The following is an 18,337-nucleotide window of genomic DNA, read 5'->3' as shown; positions in this document are numbered from 1 at the left end:
CTGCGTAAGTGGTTTATAGTTTAAAAAAAAATAAAAATAATTAAAACCACAATTAGAGTCTTTCACGCATGGCTTCTCCGTTTTAGGTGTTCACATATGACTCCACCATTAGAGTCTCTCACGCATGGCTTCTCCGTTTTAGGTTTACACATATGACTCCGCCATTAGAGTCTCTCACGCATGGCTTCTCCGTTTTAGGTTTACACATACGACTCCTCTATTAGAGTCTCTCACGCATGGCTTCTCCGTTTTAGGTTTACACATATGACTCCGCCGTTAGAGGCTCGCACGCATGGCTTCTCCGTTTTAGGTTTACACATATGACTCCACCATTAGAGTCTCTCACACATGGCTTCTCCGTTTTAGGTTTACACATATAACTCCGCCATTAGAGTCTCTCACGCATAGCTTCTCCGTTTTAGGTTTACACATATGACTCCGCCGTTAGAGGCTCTCACGCATGGCTTCTCCTTTTAGGTTACACATATGACTCCGCCATTAGAGTCTCTCATGCATGGCTTCTCCGTTTTAGGTTTACACATATGACTCCGCCATTAGAGTCTCTCACGCATGGCTTCTCCGTTTTAGTTACACATATGACTCCGCCATCTGAGTCTCACGCATGGCTTCTCCGTTTTAGTTTTACACATATGACTCCGCCGTTAGAGGCTCTCACGCATGGCTTCTCCGTTTTAGGTTTACACATATGACTCCGCCATTAGTCTCTCATGCATGGCTTCTCCGTTTAGGTTACACATATGACTCCGCCATTAGAGTTTCTCACACATGGCTTCTCCGTTTAGGTTTACACATATGACTCCGCCATTAGTCTCTCATGCATGGCTTCTCCGTTTAGGTTACACATATGACTCCGCCATTAGAGTCTCTCACACATGGCTTCTCCGTTTAGGTTACACATATGACTCCGCCATTAGTCTCTCTTGCATGGCTTTTCCGTTTAGGTTACACATATGACTCCGCCATTAGAGTCTCTCGCGCATGGCTTCTCCGCTTTAGGTTTACACAGATGACTCTGCCATTAGAGTCTCTCACACATGGCTTCTCCGTTTAGGTTTACACATATGACTCCGCCATTAGTCTCTCATGCATGGCTTCTCCGTTTAGGTTACACATATGACTCCGCCATTAGAGTCTCTCGCGCATGGCTTCTCAGTTTTAGGTTTACACATATGACTCTGCCATTAGAGTCTCACGCATGGCTTCTCCGTTTAAAAAATAAAATAAAAATTCCACTTTTTCTTTCAGGTTTGTCCAGGGGCAGATCGGTTGCCAATGCTAGACTGACTAGTCTCTCATCTCACCATGGCTAACAGACTGATGGCCAATTCCTTGGCCAGTAATACCCTGAGGACTTACAAGACAGCTTGGCGCCTGTTTCAGAAATATGAACACCTACCCCCGACTATCACTCACCTATTGGGCTTCGTCGGGTTTTTTGCCACTCTCAATTAAACCTGTCCTATAGCACTGTTAACTATACCTGGCAGGTATTCAGCACATTCGGGTTTAGTTAACAGGTTCAGGGGTCGATCCTCTCTCGATCACAGGACATTCCTTCCACAGGGGCGCAGCAGCTGCGGCGTCCATGCATAAGGTACCAGTACATGTAATCAAACGGTTGGGTCGTTGGAGTTCCGCGTGTTCCATGCGTTATATCCCGGATCCTTAATACAAAATGTCACTGGCTTTCCGAGTTTTGGTTTTGTAGTTTCTGTTATCAAAGTCTTTCAAAACTCCTATGCATGGTTCTTTTGGCCCCTTTAGGCTACCCTTCGATAAGCAGTTCCGGCATAACTCTGCTGCTTCTAGGTAGGGGGGGGGGGAATATAGGCTTAGGTAGGGGACCCTCTCGTAATGAGCCGATCCGAGCACAAGTGGTAGGCAATTAAAGAGTGCCGTGTTTGTGTGAGGGGAGGCGGGGCTTTAATTATTTAAACCTGGCTCTCCTGCCCCCACTTGTCGGTTCGAATGCTTTCGACCCACCCAGAAGCCCTCCCTTCTTCTCAGGGCTCATCATTGGTGTGGCCCCCTTTAGGCTACCCTTCGATAAGCAGTTCCGGCATAACTCTGCTGCTTCTAGGTAGGGGGGGGGGGGAATATAGGCTTAGGTAGGGGACCCTCTCGTAATGAGCCGATCCGAGCACAAGTAGAACTATAAATTTAGCGAAAAATTTATATATGGATGTCGTTTTTTTTGCAAAATTTTACAGCTGAAAGTGAAAAATGTCATTTTTTTGCAAAAAAATCGTTACATTTCGATTAATAACAAAAAAAGTTAAAATGTCAGCAGCAATAAAATACCACCAAATGAAAGCTCTATTAGTGAGAAGAAAAGGAGGTAAAATTCATTTGGGTGGTAAGTTGCATGACCGAGCGATAAACGGTGAAAGTAGTGTAGTGCAGAAGTGTAAAAAGTGCTCTGGTCATGAAGGGGGTTTCAGCTAGCGGGGCTGAAGTGGTTAAAGAGGACCTGTCCCCGCCCCTGACATGCCTGTTTTAATAGCTTCACGCATTCCCCATGTAATAACAATTTTGTGTCATCTATTCTTATTGCTCTATGTTGTGCTATTACTTTATTATTTCTACTAGAAGTTATAAATTAATTGGTAGCCGGCTGCAGTAAGGGTACAGAGGGGAGGTAACCAGTTGGGGGGGTTGTACCTGCACAGACTCACTCTATCCAATCAGTGCTGCCATTCTCAGACTGTGCAGGTACACACCTCCCCCCTGTACCCTTACTGCAGACTGCTAGCAATTCATTCATAACTTCTAGTAGAAATAATAAAGGAATGGCACAACATACAGACATAAGAATAGATGCTCCAGAATTGTGATTACATGGAGAATGCATGAAGCTATTAAAACAGACATGTCAGGAGTGGTGAAAGGTCCTCTTTAATGCATAAACCAGCATTTTAGAATTAGGGTCCATTCACACATCCACACTGGGTCGATATCCTTTCCGCAATTATGCGTAACGGGTGCGCACCCATTCATTTTCAATGGGGACGGAAAAGATGTGGACAGCACACAGTGGACTGTCCGCATCCGCATTTCCGGTCAGCGGCCCCGAACGTCCGGTCTACGGCTCTACAAAATATAGAACAAGAATAGGCAAATTGCGGACAAGAATAGGCATTTCTATTGGGGTGCCGGCCTGGTGTTTTACGGATCCGCAAAACACTGGGGAAGTGTGAATGGACCCTTAAAGGGCTATTCATTGAACCTTATGAAATGATAACATTATGAACTGCAGGGGTTCAAGCATGTAGTTCTGTGAGAAGAGCAGTAATGTCAGCAGAAGCAGCTTAGTTGCGATGAACCTACATACTGTCCATTGTATGGATGGGCTGTAATGAGTTACGAATATCCTGCCTTGTTTTCAGAATGCTGCTCATCGGGTTTTTCTGGTGTTCACGATGTTTGTGTATATTAGTGTACAAAAACACAGGGAGAATATACAACATATTCCTTTGTTGGATTCGAACTCAGAACCCTAGAGTACTAACCACAATGCCGCTATCTGTTCAGTCACCATAGTAGTGGCATCACCAACAGTCCTCTGTGCCTCTGAGGTGCAGCCAATTTCTGGCATCAGCCGCAGCATTCACTTGGGTATAAGACAGAGACTGGCAGGCAGGCGTGCAGCACTGATGCTAGAAAGGGGGTAATAAACAATTAAGAAATGCTTCTTTTATATTTTCATCACATTTTTCCAGTTGGACAGTTTTTGCCAAATTTGGACAATGCCTTTAAACGGAGGGTTGATTTTCTAGGCTCCCCAACTGTTCAGTCATTAAGATATTTAACAAGTCATTGACAATTACAGGAACACCTTACGCAAACGTGATGCACTGTGCTATGCCTAGGGGGTGTTGCATGGCAAAGATATTCAAAGAAAGCCAAAATAGAGAACCCCTGTGTCCTGCACTGCCCCCTCATGTCCTGCATGCAAAGAAATATTAATAAGTAATAGTTTTAATAACTTTAATAATTTGTTTTAATGGATGCTGAGTGTTACTTTCTGATAAGGAAATCATCACTTCTGTACACAAAAGTCTCTTCTGACAGGCAGAGGAGTTTTAGGTGGAGATTTTATTGAGTATAAGAAATTTAGGAAGAAGGTCACGGGCACACGGAGGGCGCCCACTCAGAGATGGAGAGAAGGTCTGGTTTGTTGTCAACTCAACTGAATGTTAACCCCTTTTACCCCAGAGGTTTTTTTTGTTTTTGCGTTTTTGTTTTGCGCTCCTTGCCTTCCCGGAGCCATAATGTTTTTATTTTTCCGTTTACATAGCCATATGAGGGCTTGTTTTTTGTGGGACAAGTTGTATTTTCCAAGGCCACCATTTAATATTGCATATGATGTAGTGGGAAGCGGAAAAAAAATCAGTATGACAGTGTCATGGACGTAATGAGACAGTGAGTGTCAGGAGATTTTTGAGACTGGCAACACGTGGTTTGATTTGACATGTTTACCTTGTGGATCAATAGGCGCCTGTGTTGTTTCTGGTACTGGCCATACCCTTAACCTCCAGGTGTTGCTATTGTGGTAATTTAACTTTCCATATTTATAGTTGTTTCTCCCACAATGCTGTGCGGTTTATAGCTTCAGTTGAACCTGTGGATAGCTGGTGTTTGGATCTCGGCTGAGTTCCTGGTGCTGCCATAGTTTCTTGGAAATTAAGTGTTATCTTTCCCTTTGTATTTTGGATTTTCTGTGTGTTGCATTTCTTTGTTGTTATGTATAAGGCCTTAGGGAGACTCCCGTTCATCTTTCCTTTTGGAGGAACAGGATGTCTCATTCCTGTCATTAGTACCAGGGTCCTTTAGGGTTAGATAAGACTTTAGGTATTCCTGTGTATGAATTAACCTACCTCTTGGGTCTGTTCATACTCGCAGTCAGTCAGGGCTTTGATTAGGGTTTTCACTAGGAGGTGTCCATCTTCCTTCCCTAGTTTTCAGGCCTTATTTTCTTTCCCCTTTCCCTCCTATGTTCGGTGTGGGGTTTCCCTCCCACACTACAGTGTGACAGACAGGGGCTGCTGCACACAAGCTCCAACTTCTGAGATCGCTGCACGGGAGAGCCGGAGCATTACCAGACATGCACTTCCGGTATTTACAGCGCTCAGATGCTGTGGTCAGGATTGACCATGGCATCTAAAGTGTAAAATATCTGCATTACTGCCGGTCGCAGACATTAGCCGCGGTTTGTATGCTATATGAAACAGCAGGTACCTCGCGGCTATGGCGCCCACTCCGCTCAAGAGCAGGTGACATCTTCAAAGACCTGCCCAGAGCCGTACTAGTACAGCGCTAGTCGGGAAAGGGTTAAAGAGGCTATGTCAGCATGATCAGAAGAGAATAATGTTTTTTCTATACTTAGAAAGTTAACACATATTACCGGTTTCTTTATAATCAGATATTGTGCCTGTGAATAAAGCAGTAATATGTATATTAGCTTTCTAAGTATATCACAATATGGTAAGGGTACAGTAAGTGGTGTATATGATATGTACCTGCTAAGAACCAGCTCTAGGACCCAGCTCTTTCTTCAGCATGCTGATGTCTAGCCCTGTCAATTAATGGAAGAGGGGAGTGTGCAGAGCACAGGGGGTGTTAAAAGCAGTGCTCCAAAGATTATTCCATACTCTCTGGTGCTCCAACTTGCTCATTGGCATCTGAATAAAAATGCAGATACAGTATATCTACAGCTGTTTATAATTTTAATCACCATGATAAGCCCTAACAGGCCTGGTTTAACCACCTCCGGACCGCATAATGCAGGATTGCGTTCCGGAGGCGGTCGATTTGTTCCTCCTTGACGCACCGGCGCGTCATCTCGCGAGATGCGAGATTTCCTGTGAACGCACACACACAGGAGCGCGCGTTCACTGGATCGGGAGGTAAACTAGTTTATCTACAGCCTGCCAGCGGCGATCATTCGCTGGCAGGCTGTAGATGCGATTTTTTTAACCCTTGAAAGGTATATCAGACGCTGTTTTGTTAACAGCATCTGATATACCTGCTACCTGGTCCTCTGGTGGTCCCTTTTGCTTGGATCGACCACCAGAGGACACAGGCAGCTCTGTAAGTAGCACCAAACACCACTACACTACACCCCCCACGCCCCTGTCACTTATTAACCCCTGGTCACCCCATATAGACTCCCTGATCACCCCCCTGTCATTGATCACCCCCCCGTAAGGCTCCATTCAGATGTCCGTATGTGTTTTGCGGATCCACGGATCCGCAAAACACATACGGACGTCTGAATGGAGCCTTACGGGGGGGGGGGGGTGATCAATGACAGGGGGGTGATCACCCCATACAGACTCCCTGATCACCCCCCTGTCATTGGTCACCCCCCTGTAAGGCCCGCATTCAGACGTCCGTATGTGTTTTGCAGATCCGCGGATCCGCAAAACACATACGGACGTCTGAATGGAGCCTTACAGGGGGGTGATCACCCCATATAGACTCCCTGATCACCCCCCTGTCATTGATCACCCCACTGTAAGGCTCCATTCAGACGTCCGTATTTGTTTTGCGGATCCACGGATCCGCAAAACACGGACACCGTGGATCTGCAAAACACGGACACCGGCAATTTGTTTTCCGCATTTTGCGGATCCGCACATTGCCAGAACTATATAGAAAATGCCTTTTCTTGTCCACAATTGCGGACAAGAATAGGACATGTTCTATAGGCTCTACAAAAAACGCAGTGTTCGCCCGATCAGGCCTGATCTTGTGCGCACACTTGCGTTCAGTCCGCCCCACCGCAGTGACCCAATTTTTTTTTTCTGATCACTGCAAAAACACCGTAAAATCGCTGCGATGCTATAAAAAGATCACTTTTGAGGGGCATGGCGAGTTCATAGAAGAATTTTTTTTGGGCACAAGTCTCATATTCCATTAACTTGTGACAAAAAATAAAATCTCACATGAACTCACCATACCCCTCACGGAATCCAAATGCATAAAACATTTTTGAATATATTTTTTTTTTGGCACAAGTTAGCGGAAAATTATTTTTTTAAATTAATTTTTTCTCGTACAAAATCATTTTCTGCTAACTCGTGCCCAAAAAATATTCTAGGAACTCGCCATGCCCCTCACGGTATACCTTGGGGTGTCTTCTTTCCAAAATGGGGTCACATGTGGGGTATTTATACTGCCCTGGCATTTTAGGGGCCCTAAAGCGTAAGAAGAAGTCTGGAATCCAAATGTCTAAAAATGCCCTCCTAAAAAGGTACTCATTGGAATTTAAGCCCCTTTGCGCACCTAGGCTGCAAAAAAGTGTCACACATGTGGTATCGCCGTACTCAGGAGAAGTAGGGCAATGTGTTTTGGGGTGTATTTTTGCATATACCCATGCTGGGTGAGAAAAATATCTCTGTCAAATGACAACTTTGTATAAAAAAATGGGAAAAGTTGTCTTTTAGAGAGATATTTCTCTCACCCAGCATGGGTATATGTAAAAATACACCCCAAAACACATTACCCTACTTCTTCTGAGTACGGCGATACCACATGTGTGACACTTTTTTGCAGCCTATGTGCACAAAGGGGCCCAAATTCAAAAGAGTATCTTTACGATTTCACAGGGCATTTTTTACGCATTTGGATTAAAAACTACTTCTCACGCTTTAGGTTCCCTAAAATGCCAGGGCAGTATAACTACCCCACAAGTGACCCCATTAGAAGACACCCCAAGGTATTCTGTGAGGGGTATGGTGAGTTCATGTAAAATTACATTTTTTGTCACAAGTTAGTGGAATATGAGACTTTGTAAGAAAGAAAATTAAAAAGAAAAATTAAATCATTTTCTGCTAACTTGTGACAAAAAATAAAAACTTCCATGAACTCACTATGCCCATCAGCGAATACCTTAGGGTGTCTACTTTCCGAAATGGGGTCATTTGTGGGGTGTTTGTACTGTCTGGGCATTGTAGAACCTCAGGAAACTTGACCGGTGCTCAGAAAGTCAGAGCTGCATCAAATTGCGGAAATTCACATTTTTGTACCATAGTTTGTAAACGCTATAACTTTTACCCAAACCAATAAATATACACTTATTGCATTTTTTTTAATCAAAGACATGTAGAACAATAAATTTTGAGAAAAATGTATATAGAAATGTAGTTTTATTAGAAAAATTTTACAACCAAAACTGAAAAATGCCATTTTTTTGCCAAAATTCAGGTAAATTTTAATTAATATAAAAAAAATTTAAAATGTCAGCAGCAATGAAATACCACCAAATAAAAGCTCTATTAGTGAGAAGAAAAGGAGGTAAAATTCATTTGGGTGGTAAGTTGTATGACCGAGCAATAAACTGTGAAAGTAGTGTAGTGCAGAATTGTAAAAAGTGGTCTGGTCATTTAGGGGGTTTAAGCTAGCGGGGCTGAAGTGGTTAATAGCGTTGATCATGCTGACAGAGCCTCTTTAAGCCACTTTCCTGTCCAATCGCCACATCAGGAGTTAAAAATCTATCATTGAGCTACAATAATTGTTTTGTCTAAAGCAAGGCCTCTGTCTCCAGTTATAATGGCTACCTTATCTGAATACAAGGGCCCAATGTCAGAATTACTGTTCCAGGCTATGCTACAGATTCCATCTTAGCACATCTTATTGCAAGTAGCTAAAGTTCAATCACACACTTGCACTGAGTCCATAAAATATTTCCTATAGATTATTAGAAAATATATATTTGATTATCCCCCCTCATTATTCTGTCTTTTTTTTCTGCTGTAGGTTGGCTGGTGGACACGACTGGAAACTATACAGCAGCATTCCTTTCAAGCGGGTTTTCTATGATATTTTGTGCCCTTTTATTAGCATTTGCCAAACTGATAAGAAGGTTAAGGCACAAACCGCTGACAAAGACTGTGCCCACATCTGACACCAGGCAAGAGATATGGACTAACGGAGATCTTACTTCTGCAGCCACGGAAGAGTGTAACCACAGGGAGGTTTAGATCCACCTAGACAAGGTGTCATAACCGACAAGGATTTAGGACGCCTGGAATTTTATGAACAGGCAGAACATCAGAAACCAAAAATATATGCCTTTGGATTGGAGTACATTCATTTATTTTGTGTTCCAGCTGTTGTCTTACAGACTAAGACTTATTACTGTATTTTGCTAACTGCACAAAAATTGGAAATAATTTACCTGCTGGTCGATATCCCTGTTGCATAGCAAATGCTGAAAATCTGCACTTTACAAGGAACATTCTTGAAATTCAAATTGACTAACTCCTAAAATAGGAGTCGTTTTTTTGAGAATATTACAATATATTTTAAACTTGACATCCCATGATCATCTAAACCTATGTGGATGACGATGGCTTTATTCCTATGCAATGCAGTCAAAGAAGATTAATTATGAATGTATAAGTCTTCTCACCGCGAAACAAAAGCTTTACTTTTCCAAAATACAACAAAAACTAGTTAAAAGCATCCTTATACCGCCGGAGCAAAAATATGGTGGATAAAGCTTGCTATGCCACTGACGAGACGGCATTGAAAATGGTTGCTTTCACAGAAGAAAAAAAGTTACGTGTACTCCGCTCAAAGCCATTTTTGTATATTGAAGCTAATAAATAAGTACAGAAGTATTATATGTGCCCTAGCACTACTTTGATTGATTAGCTGGATGCTGCTTTATCTTCCATACTTGAGGAGGCTACTTTTTCCCATCATGTCTTATGTGCTGATTAATTTCTTAATATATGTGTTAGTGATTGGAGACCCAAATACACTGCATAGACATAGGGGCAACTTATTAACATACGAATACATTTTTCAGTGTAGAACTGTTGCAAATTTTGGAACAAGTCTCATTTTGTGCCAAAATTAGTGACTTTTCCCCATTCTATGCCGCATTTGGCACTTTTCTAAAAAAAAAAAAAAGTGAGTGGTAGGGGACAGGTCCTATGCGGCCTGACAGATTTCCGATTAAGCTAAAGTAGTAATTTACATCAGCTCCTTTTTGGTGTAAATTCCAGCTTCTGTTGGACGGACCTCCCGCTATGTGCCAAAATTATTAATAGGCGTACAAAAGGAAATAAAGCCGCAGCACATCCAAATAAAGTGAAAAAAGTAGTGTCCTTTATTCACCCCCAGTAGCTACTCAGGTGAATAAAGGACTCTACTTTTTTAACTTTATTTGGATGTGCCACGGCTTTTTTCCCTTGCAACAGATGATTGGTCTCTTATAAACTGCAGGCACTCTGTGCATCTCCGACAGTGCTGCCCTGATTTTGGATTATTAATAGGTGTACAGCTATAAATAATTGTGGCATATCTTATGCCATCGGGCTTTAGGCTAAGACTGTCCTATGAAAGAGTAAACCTAGTAAACTTTTCCTTGATGTAAAGAAATTTAAAAGGATACCACTAGAGGGCGCTTACTGCATACTGTTTGATTGTTGACTTCACTAGGGGAGATTTACTCATGAAAAGGCGCCAGAATTATGGTGCAGCATGTGCCAAAAAAACTGTCATACAGGCTTTGCATCACATTTATTAAGTGCCTTACAATTTTTTTTTACTTGTCTGATAAGAGGATTTGGCTTTAAACTGAAAGTAAACTGACTAACAGGGGCATTCATAGAAATCATGGAGCCCCATAGCAAAATTCAGAATTGCACTAACCTAATAAGAACAGCATAGGTATGTTTTATGTGCATTGTTTTTATATTCATATGAAGCATCTAAAGGGTTAAGATGGTGAAATTGGAGCTAGCTCCAGACCAGCCAGCTTTAACACTGTATTAGGGGTATGATATAGCTGACACCAACAGCAGTTGGCGCAGGCTCAACTCCTGAGCATGGAAGAGGTTTTAAAATTATATATACACATATATAATATTACCTAGATATATACTTCAAATTCTGAGTGGGATTCAGTCTCTGCCCCTCATTGCCCTATGAACAGGGCTGTACTGGTCATGTGGGTTTCACATTTTGCGGAAAGCACACAGCGAGCCCTATGATAGAAATGCCTATTCTTTTCCGTGGACAAGAATAGGACATGCTCTATCTTTTTTGCGGGGGTCATGGAACGGAACTACGGATGCGGACCCAGAAATACAGTCGTGTGCACTGTCACTCCCACACTGTGTCCCCCCCCCCTCGCTTCCACACTGCAGCACAGAGTGTGAGCGACGACATATGTCATATAGTATGTGCTGTCTGCTGTTTGTGTCGGCTGTGGGATGCGGGAGTCCGAATGGCTCATGGAGTTTAGACACTACCTTCCAGGCCACGCTTGTCCAGGTCAGTGGTAGGGAATAGTGTTGAGCGAACTTGTGTTTTCAAGTTTTGCTTGCAAGGTTTGGGTTATCTAAGAATTCTGTTATGGATTCTGCTACCACGGATCATAAGAACAGCAGATGAAAGGATTTGGCGGGTGGCTGCAGGGCCAAGGAGAAATGGAGACGTTGTACTTAGGTTGGAAAAGGGCAGGGCCATTCAGCCTGACCAGGCCACTCAAACTCCTGGGCCCCATAGCAACTGTGTGGTCTGCCTCTATGGGCGGTATGCCAGGGCTGACTAAAAAGTGCTGTAAAGTTATGCTAGCGAGTAACTTATGGTGGACTTACACAGTATCGGGGAGGAACGTTCCTACAAACGCTTGTTCCCAATAATCTGCCCGTCTAAACACGAAACGCTCGTTCATCGGGTGAAACAGTAGTTCATGCAAGCAAGTAAATTATAGTTTCTGGGCATCCGATTGTGCTGCCTAAACAGAAGTCCAGAAACAATGCAGCTGTATGAGTACGAGTACAATAGCAATCCCTCGTCCTCATACTGTGGAGGTGATCACAGCATGTAATGGAGCGCTTCACCTCCACTGAACGAGCAGCCAGTTGTCAGGAAGGAATGCTTTCTTTCTGATAATCATGTAAACCCGCCATTACTTAGAGGATCACACATCACGTTACACTAATCAATGCAGTGCTCTTCTGTGGGCATCTTTATCTAGGCCTTTCAAAAGAACAATATGGCTGTCATACTGTTATCCCAATTCTATAATCCGCTATTATACTAGCAGATATAATTTTTCCCCTCACAGCATCAATCATCTAACAAGGGGTTGCCCATCTATACAGGAGCTTTATCTCTCTGTTCTGACTGCTTACTGGAGGACAATATCTTGTAGCTAATTCAATGGTATAGTATTGCCAAAATAAAAAATAAAAATAACCAAAAATTATTTACAAAATTGTTTCTATGAATATTGAATTTTGACAGAAGTGTCCCTTTTTAGCTCCCTCTAGTGGCTGCTGCAGGTAGCCAAAATGTTGTCTTTATGACTATGCAATGGATTTGTAGCCCTGAATCAGAAAAACAGATCTCTGACTACTATGGAGATATTTTAAGAACGTAATCAGCACAGAAATTTGAGTTTATTTAAATTAAAAAATTGGTGTTCAACAGTGGACAATCGCTTTCAATAGGAATGCTACCAAAAATGTAAAGTATATTTACTATGTATTCATGAATAATGACATGGTAATTAAACTGAATATTTAAAAGGGTATTCCCATCTCAACATTGATTTCCCATTAATATCAGATACTGTAGGTGCATGTCCCACCTCTAGGACCTTCTCCTATTTCTAGACCGGGCTCCCTGAAGTGAAGGAGAACGCGCTGCATATGTGAGGCCACCCTCCGTTCACCACTGTGGGAGTTATGAAAATCACTCAGTTATTTCCGTCAGTACCATAGCAGTGAATGGAGAGGTGGCTGTACATTTGCGTGCTCAATTACCTATTTTCGGAACTCCCATAGCACTAAATGGAGAGTAGCTACGCATGCATGGTCTGCTGTTCTTCACTTCATGGGGACTCATTCTGGAGGTAGGAACAGATCCCAGAGGTCATATACCACCTATCTGACATTGATGGCAATATCTTAGAGATATGCCATCAATGTCTGAGATGGGAATACCCTTTAAGCCCAATGTGACTATTTTCTAGAAGTACTCAAGAAAGGTGAACTTTGTATGAAGATGGAATTGCTTTTTAAAGGCCAACTGCGTATCTACAGTATTCTGTAACATTGGAAAGCCCTGAAATGCTTCTTATAGATCTTTAACAGAAGTTCATCTGGTTGTCACAGCTGAAAGGCTGCACTGAAAACCTGAACATTGGCCATGTGACTGGAATTAGCCCCAATATCTAACCTTACACACAAGGAAACAGTGATATTTAGCAGGATCTCCTTAGCCGAGCTGGTGGTCATGGTGGTCTTCTTTCTTTAATGCCTCATGCACACGACCGTTCGGTGTTGTGCGGTCTGCAAATTGCGGATCTGCAAAACACGGAAGCCGCCCGTGTGCCTTCCGCAATTTGCGAATGGAACAGGCGGCCCATTGTAGAAATGCCTATTTTTGTCCGCAAAACGGGGGCTACGGAATGGAGCAACGGATGCGGACAGCACACGGAGTGCTGACATCTTTTGCGGCCCCATTGAAGTGAAAGGGTCCGCACCCGAGCCGCAAAAGCTGCGGCTCGGATGTGGACCAGAACAACGCTCGTGTGCATGAGGCCTAACTTTTTTTATTCAGGGAAAGAAGATCACCTGTAAAAATAAAGCAAGTGATCACCAGCTATTCCAGCGTGATGACCTTGCTAAACAAATCCCGTGCAGTCACACTTCGTAATTCGTGTGTACACCTCTGTATTTAAGATGCATCAGGGTAATAAATAATGGTTGCAAAGTCTTAAAGAGTAACTAAACCTTTGAGTGAAATTTAATATGATCTCCTTAATGCCCTAAAAAAAACTTTTTCCTTTATTTATAAATTTTGTATTTTTCTTAGTGCTTTTCCTACCTATTCACTGTGCGCTTAAAACTCAGTTCTCTGTACACCGGAGTGTGAAATTTATGAATGGGGCAGCAGTAGAGCAGGGAGTACGGGCAGCAGCGCATATTGCTGCTTCTGCCCGTGCCCCCTGGAGGATTACTAACTCCTGGCATAGTACAAGGGTACCCTGTATCCATGTACTACTATGCCAGGATTACCTGAGCGGAGCGGGCTCCTGATTCTGCCTACTCCGCTAAGCTAAGAGGTGACATGCAGGACTCTTAGCCTAACGGAGAAGGAACAGTCAGAAGCCGCTTCGCTCAGCTAATCCTGGCATAGTACTTGGGTACAGGTTACCCTTGTGCTATGCCAGGAGTCAGTTATTCTCCGGGGAGCACGTGCAGAAGCGCATATTGCTGCTGCTGCGGCCTATTCATAAATTTCACACTCCGTACTCCGTACACTGCTGAGCTGTCAGCGGTGTACGGAGAACTGAATTTAAGGTAGGAAAAACACTAAGAAAAATACAAAATTAATAAATAAAGTATATTGGAAAAAGTTTTTTTTAGGGCATTAGGGACATCATATTAAAATTTAATTCATAGGTTTAGTTACTCTTTAAAGAGGTTGTCCAGGCTTTTACTGTTGATGTTCTATCCTCAGGATATGATAGGTCATCAATAGTAAAAGCCTGGACAACCCCTTTAAAAGATTTAAAATATGCTACTGTTTTGTGCCTACAGCTAAGTGTCCCCATGTTTGCAGACTTCGAACAAACCCAGTGTAGTCACATTCCTCAAGTTGCAAACACATTCAGGCAATTTGCAGGATGTAGCGAGAGATGAAAAGAAGCCTTCAGGATGAAACTACAAAGGCTTTGTCTGTAGTCTGTAACTGTGTAGACACATAGGTCTGCATAGGAGCTGTAGACGCAATCGGCTTAATATTATTGATTAAAGGGGCTTTCCAAGATTTGTTAACTCATTTCCTAACATCTGGATAGGTCATCAGTATCTGATCGATGGGGGTCTGACACTTGGGATCCCCACCTATCAGCTGTTTGAGAAGGTATTGGGGCTCTGCTGTGCTTCGTATCACAGCTCAGCCCCATTCACTTCAAATGGGCTGAGCTGCACCTAGGCCATATGACCAATGAATGTGATGTCACATGGTCTAGTCAAAGCTGCAAAAAGCTGTGGTGCTACTGGTCTTCTCAAACAGCTGATCAGCAGGGGTCCTGGGTGTCGGACCCCTACCAATCAGATACTGAAGACCTATCCAGACTCCAGAGGATAGGTCATCAGTTAAAAAAATCTCGTAAACCCCTTTAAGATTATTTCCAGAGTTTCTTTATTTTATATTTTAGATGCTTTGAAGCATTTATACTGGTGTACATACTGAAATCTATTGTGACAATTGTTGGTGCGTACAGTATATACACCTTGCTATTTCTGAGAAAAAATGTCCGGTCCTGTAGATAAGCAGTGCCGGTGTTTTGCACTCTTGACTGTAATAATGGCCACAAGTAAAAGGTTCAGGAGTATTTCTTGTTACTACCACTGCTCTAATGTTGACTATTTAGTTTCTTATATGTCTCAATTTGCCTTCATTTTACGAGCTAACATGCCGTCATCTCACCACTACTCACTTAAGAACACAACATTTTTTCCATTTTTTTTGCATTAAAGATTACCGTTTAAATGATAAAGATGTATCTTTGCCATTCTTCTGATTCTAGCTGTATGCATTTATAGTTGATATTCGGTTGGGTGATGTCTAAAATGAGTTGTGTGAGTTGACCAGATAGAGAGGGAGGCGATGCCTTTCATGTGGACAAGGGACTGGGAGGACCTTGATTTTCTGTCTGAAACTGAAGGCATTATATTAAACGTTTTTTTTTTTTATTGCCATTATATTCATCGCCATCCTTTAAAATAATCATTTATTTATCTGTTTTTCATGACAGATGTTGTCCTTATATGTTATAAAGTAATCAAACCACCTTTGGATCACTTGTTGTTCTGTTTCGCCCGCTGCAGCCTGTGCTACTGGATGGATCGGCAGGGTGTGAGGATTGCGAATGAGCCTCCGTGGTCATAGGTTACCCTGCTGAGATTGCTCAGACCAGTCAGCGTGGCTATTCTGTTATAATCAGCAGCATGTAGCGGCCGCGCTACGACCATCATAGAGCCCGAGGCTACAAGTTGCACGGACACCATTAGAGGTGTGCAGCTATTTTGTTATTTTTGTTAACACTAAATGCTTGCTCCTGAAGAAATGCTGGTGTAGATCCAGCATAGAAATGCGTCAAGCGTAGAGGATAGGGTCAGAAAGTAGCCTACTGGGTGTATCTTTAGGTTCACAGAGAAGAGACTCATTATATAAAGCGGGTAACCCAAAAATAATATTTATAACAGGGTAGAACCGCATGAGAGTCCGCATGATAAGTGATTCATACTGTTCGGGAACATGATAGGTGTTGTACGCCAAGAGGGCTAGACATTACTGCACTGGTGCTCTCAACAGTGGAACACAGTATGTATTCTTGATCGCTGTACACCTAACAGCGCTACAGGCTGATTTAATCAACACGATTCTTCGGATAGCAAGTACTGGAGCATCAGAGTTATGTTTTCAAATGATGCTCCTTATTCTTTGTACTCAGCCTGAAAGGAACTACAATTTGGATAGCCACAGCTTTTATTGTTACTATTAATAAAGGTAAATTTTTGCGATATTTTGTTCAGGCCTTATTATATTCAATATACTTGCATATTAGAATATCTTTCATTAGTCAACCATTTATGAAAGTAGCTGTAATTTTGTAATGTATTTATTTTACCTTTACCCTATCTTCTGTTCTGGGCTGTGGTCACTTGTCCATGTCCATACAGCTCTTCCTTATTGCCTGTGATGTTGTGGACATGTCAAAGCAGCAACAGGGGTAGTGATAGGGAAGTGTCTATGTAAATAGCTGGGTCGGAGGAGCTATAAACTATCTGGGCGTTAGGGGCAGTATTGGAGCTGTATCAGAGAAAGGAGTGCATCATGGATTTGGTTGGATAGAGCCACAGGAAGTGCTACCTACAGGATGGAACCAAACCAGAGTGATTTGTTTACATGGGGAAAGGGGTAAGGAGTAGGGATGAGCGAATCAACTTCGGATGAAACATCCGAAATTGATTCGCATAAAATTTTGAATACTGTATGGAGAAAGCGCTCCATACATTATTAGAATGTATTGGCTCAGATGAGCCGAAGTTATTATCACTTGGAACCAAACCCGAGTTCGGAAAACAATATTTTACAGTACAAATTAATTTATGAAGTTATTACCCGAAGACTCGCTAGACTTTGCGAAGCAATAACTTTGGCTCATCAGGGCCAACACATTCTCCTGCTCCGTACAGTATTGGAATGAAGTTTTATGCGAATCGACTTCGGACGTTTCACCCGAAGTCTATTCGCTCATCCCTACCCATAATTATAAGGGTGCCGCCCCCCCCAATTGTTCAGGATGGCCGAGCGGTAGTAGAGTGTCAGCTGTAACATACAGCTGACACTCTACTATAATGGCTGGTACTGATGTCGGACGTTTAACCCCTTCCATGCCATGGTCCATAGGGGAGGAAGCTTTTTCCCCCATTGGGTGCTGTGCTGCTATGGCAGCGTCCCGATGGTTTGATCATAACAGAGGGAGGAAGCTCCCTCCCCCTTCCCATCAGGCCCATGCTCGGCTGTGGCAGGGTCGCAATTGTTACCATGGCTACCTTACGCAGGCATCCGGCTTGCCATGGTATATCTAAGCCTGATCAGTGTTGTTGTCCCAGTACACTGCAGTACACTATACAGTGTACTTCAGTGTATTGTAGAGCCATCAGACCCACTGGATCTTTATGAACCAAGTGGGTCTGGGTACAAAAAGTGTTAAAAAAAAATAAAAATCTAAGATTTTCCCATATACAATACGCACATTTATAATTGGGTAAAAAATATAATAAAATACCCTAAACATGTTTGGTATGGCTGCGTCCATAACAACCAGCTCTATAAAATTATCACATGACCTAACCCAGTGATGGCGAACCTATGGCACCAGTGCCAGAGGCGGCACTCGGAGCTCTCACTGTGGGCACCCACTTTGTGTAAAAAGTCTATGGTCTACCAATACGCCTTAGATTTTTCCTGCCATTCATCAGCGCAGGACGCACTATGAACAAGCACAGGCAGCACATTGAATGTAGGCAGGCTATTATAGCTAAATGATAAAGTACATGGAAAATATACTATATTGGACAGCAGTATTCAGGTTAAATTGCCGTATTGGCACTTTTCAATAAATAAGTGGGTTTTGGGTTGCAGCTTAGGCACTCGGTCTGGAAAAGGTTCACCATCACTGACCTAACACCTCAGGTGAACAACGTAAAAAAAGTGCCACAAAAACATTTTTGGGTCACCTACCATCACAAAAAGTGCAACACCAAGCGAT

General features: G+C 42.7%; 1 protein-coding gene across 1 annotated transcript in view; it reads left to right on the top strand.

The window, feature by feature from the left end:
• SLC16A12 (solute carrier family 16 member 12) overlaps positions 1-10,111 on the top strand; it is an 88,550-nt gene extending 78,439 nt beyond the window's left edge. Inside the window, exon 7 of the mRNA XM_044298877.1 lies at positions 8,782-10,111. Coding sequence (XP_044154812.1) covers positions 8,782-9,005 — 224 coding nt within the window. The 3' untranslated portion in view covers positions 9,006-10,111. The remainder of the gene's footprint in view (positions 1-8,781) is intronic.
• Positions 10,112-18,337: the final 8,226 nt, after the last annotated feature.

The sequence above is a fragment of the Bufo gargarizans genome, chromosome 6 (genome assembly GCF_014858855.1).
Source record: "Bufo gargarizans isolate SCDJY-AF-19 chromosome 6, ASM1485885v1, whole genome shotgun sequence".
Lineage (NCBI taxonomy): Eukaryota > Metazoa > Chordata > Amphibia > Anura > Bufonidae > Bufo > Bufo gargarizans.
This window is presented reverse-complemented; position numbering and strand designations above follow the sequence as displayed.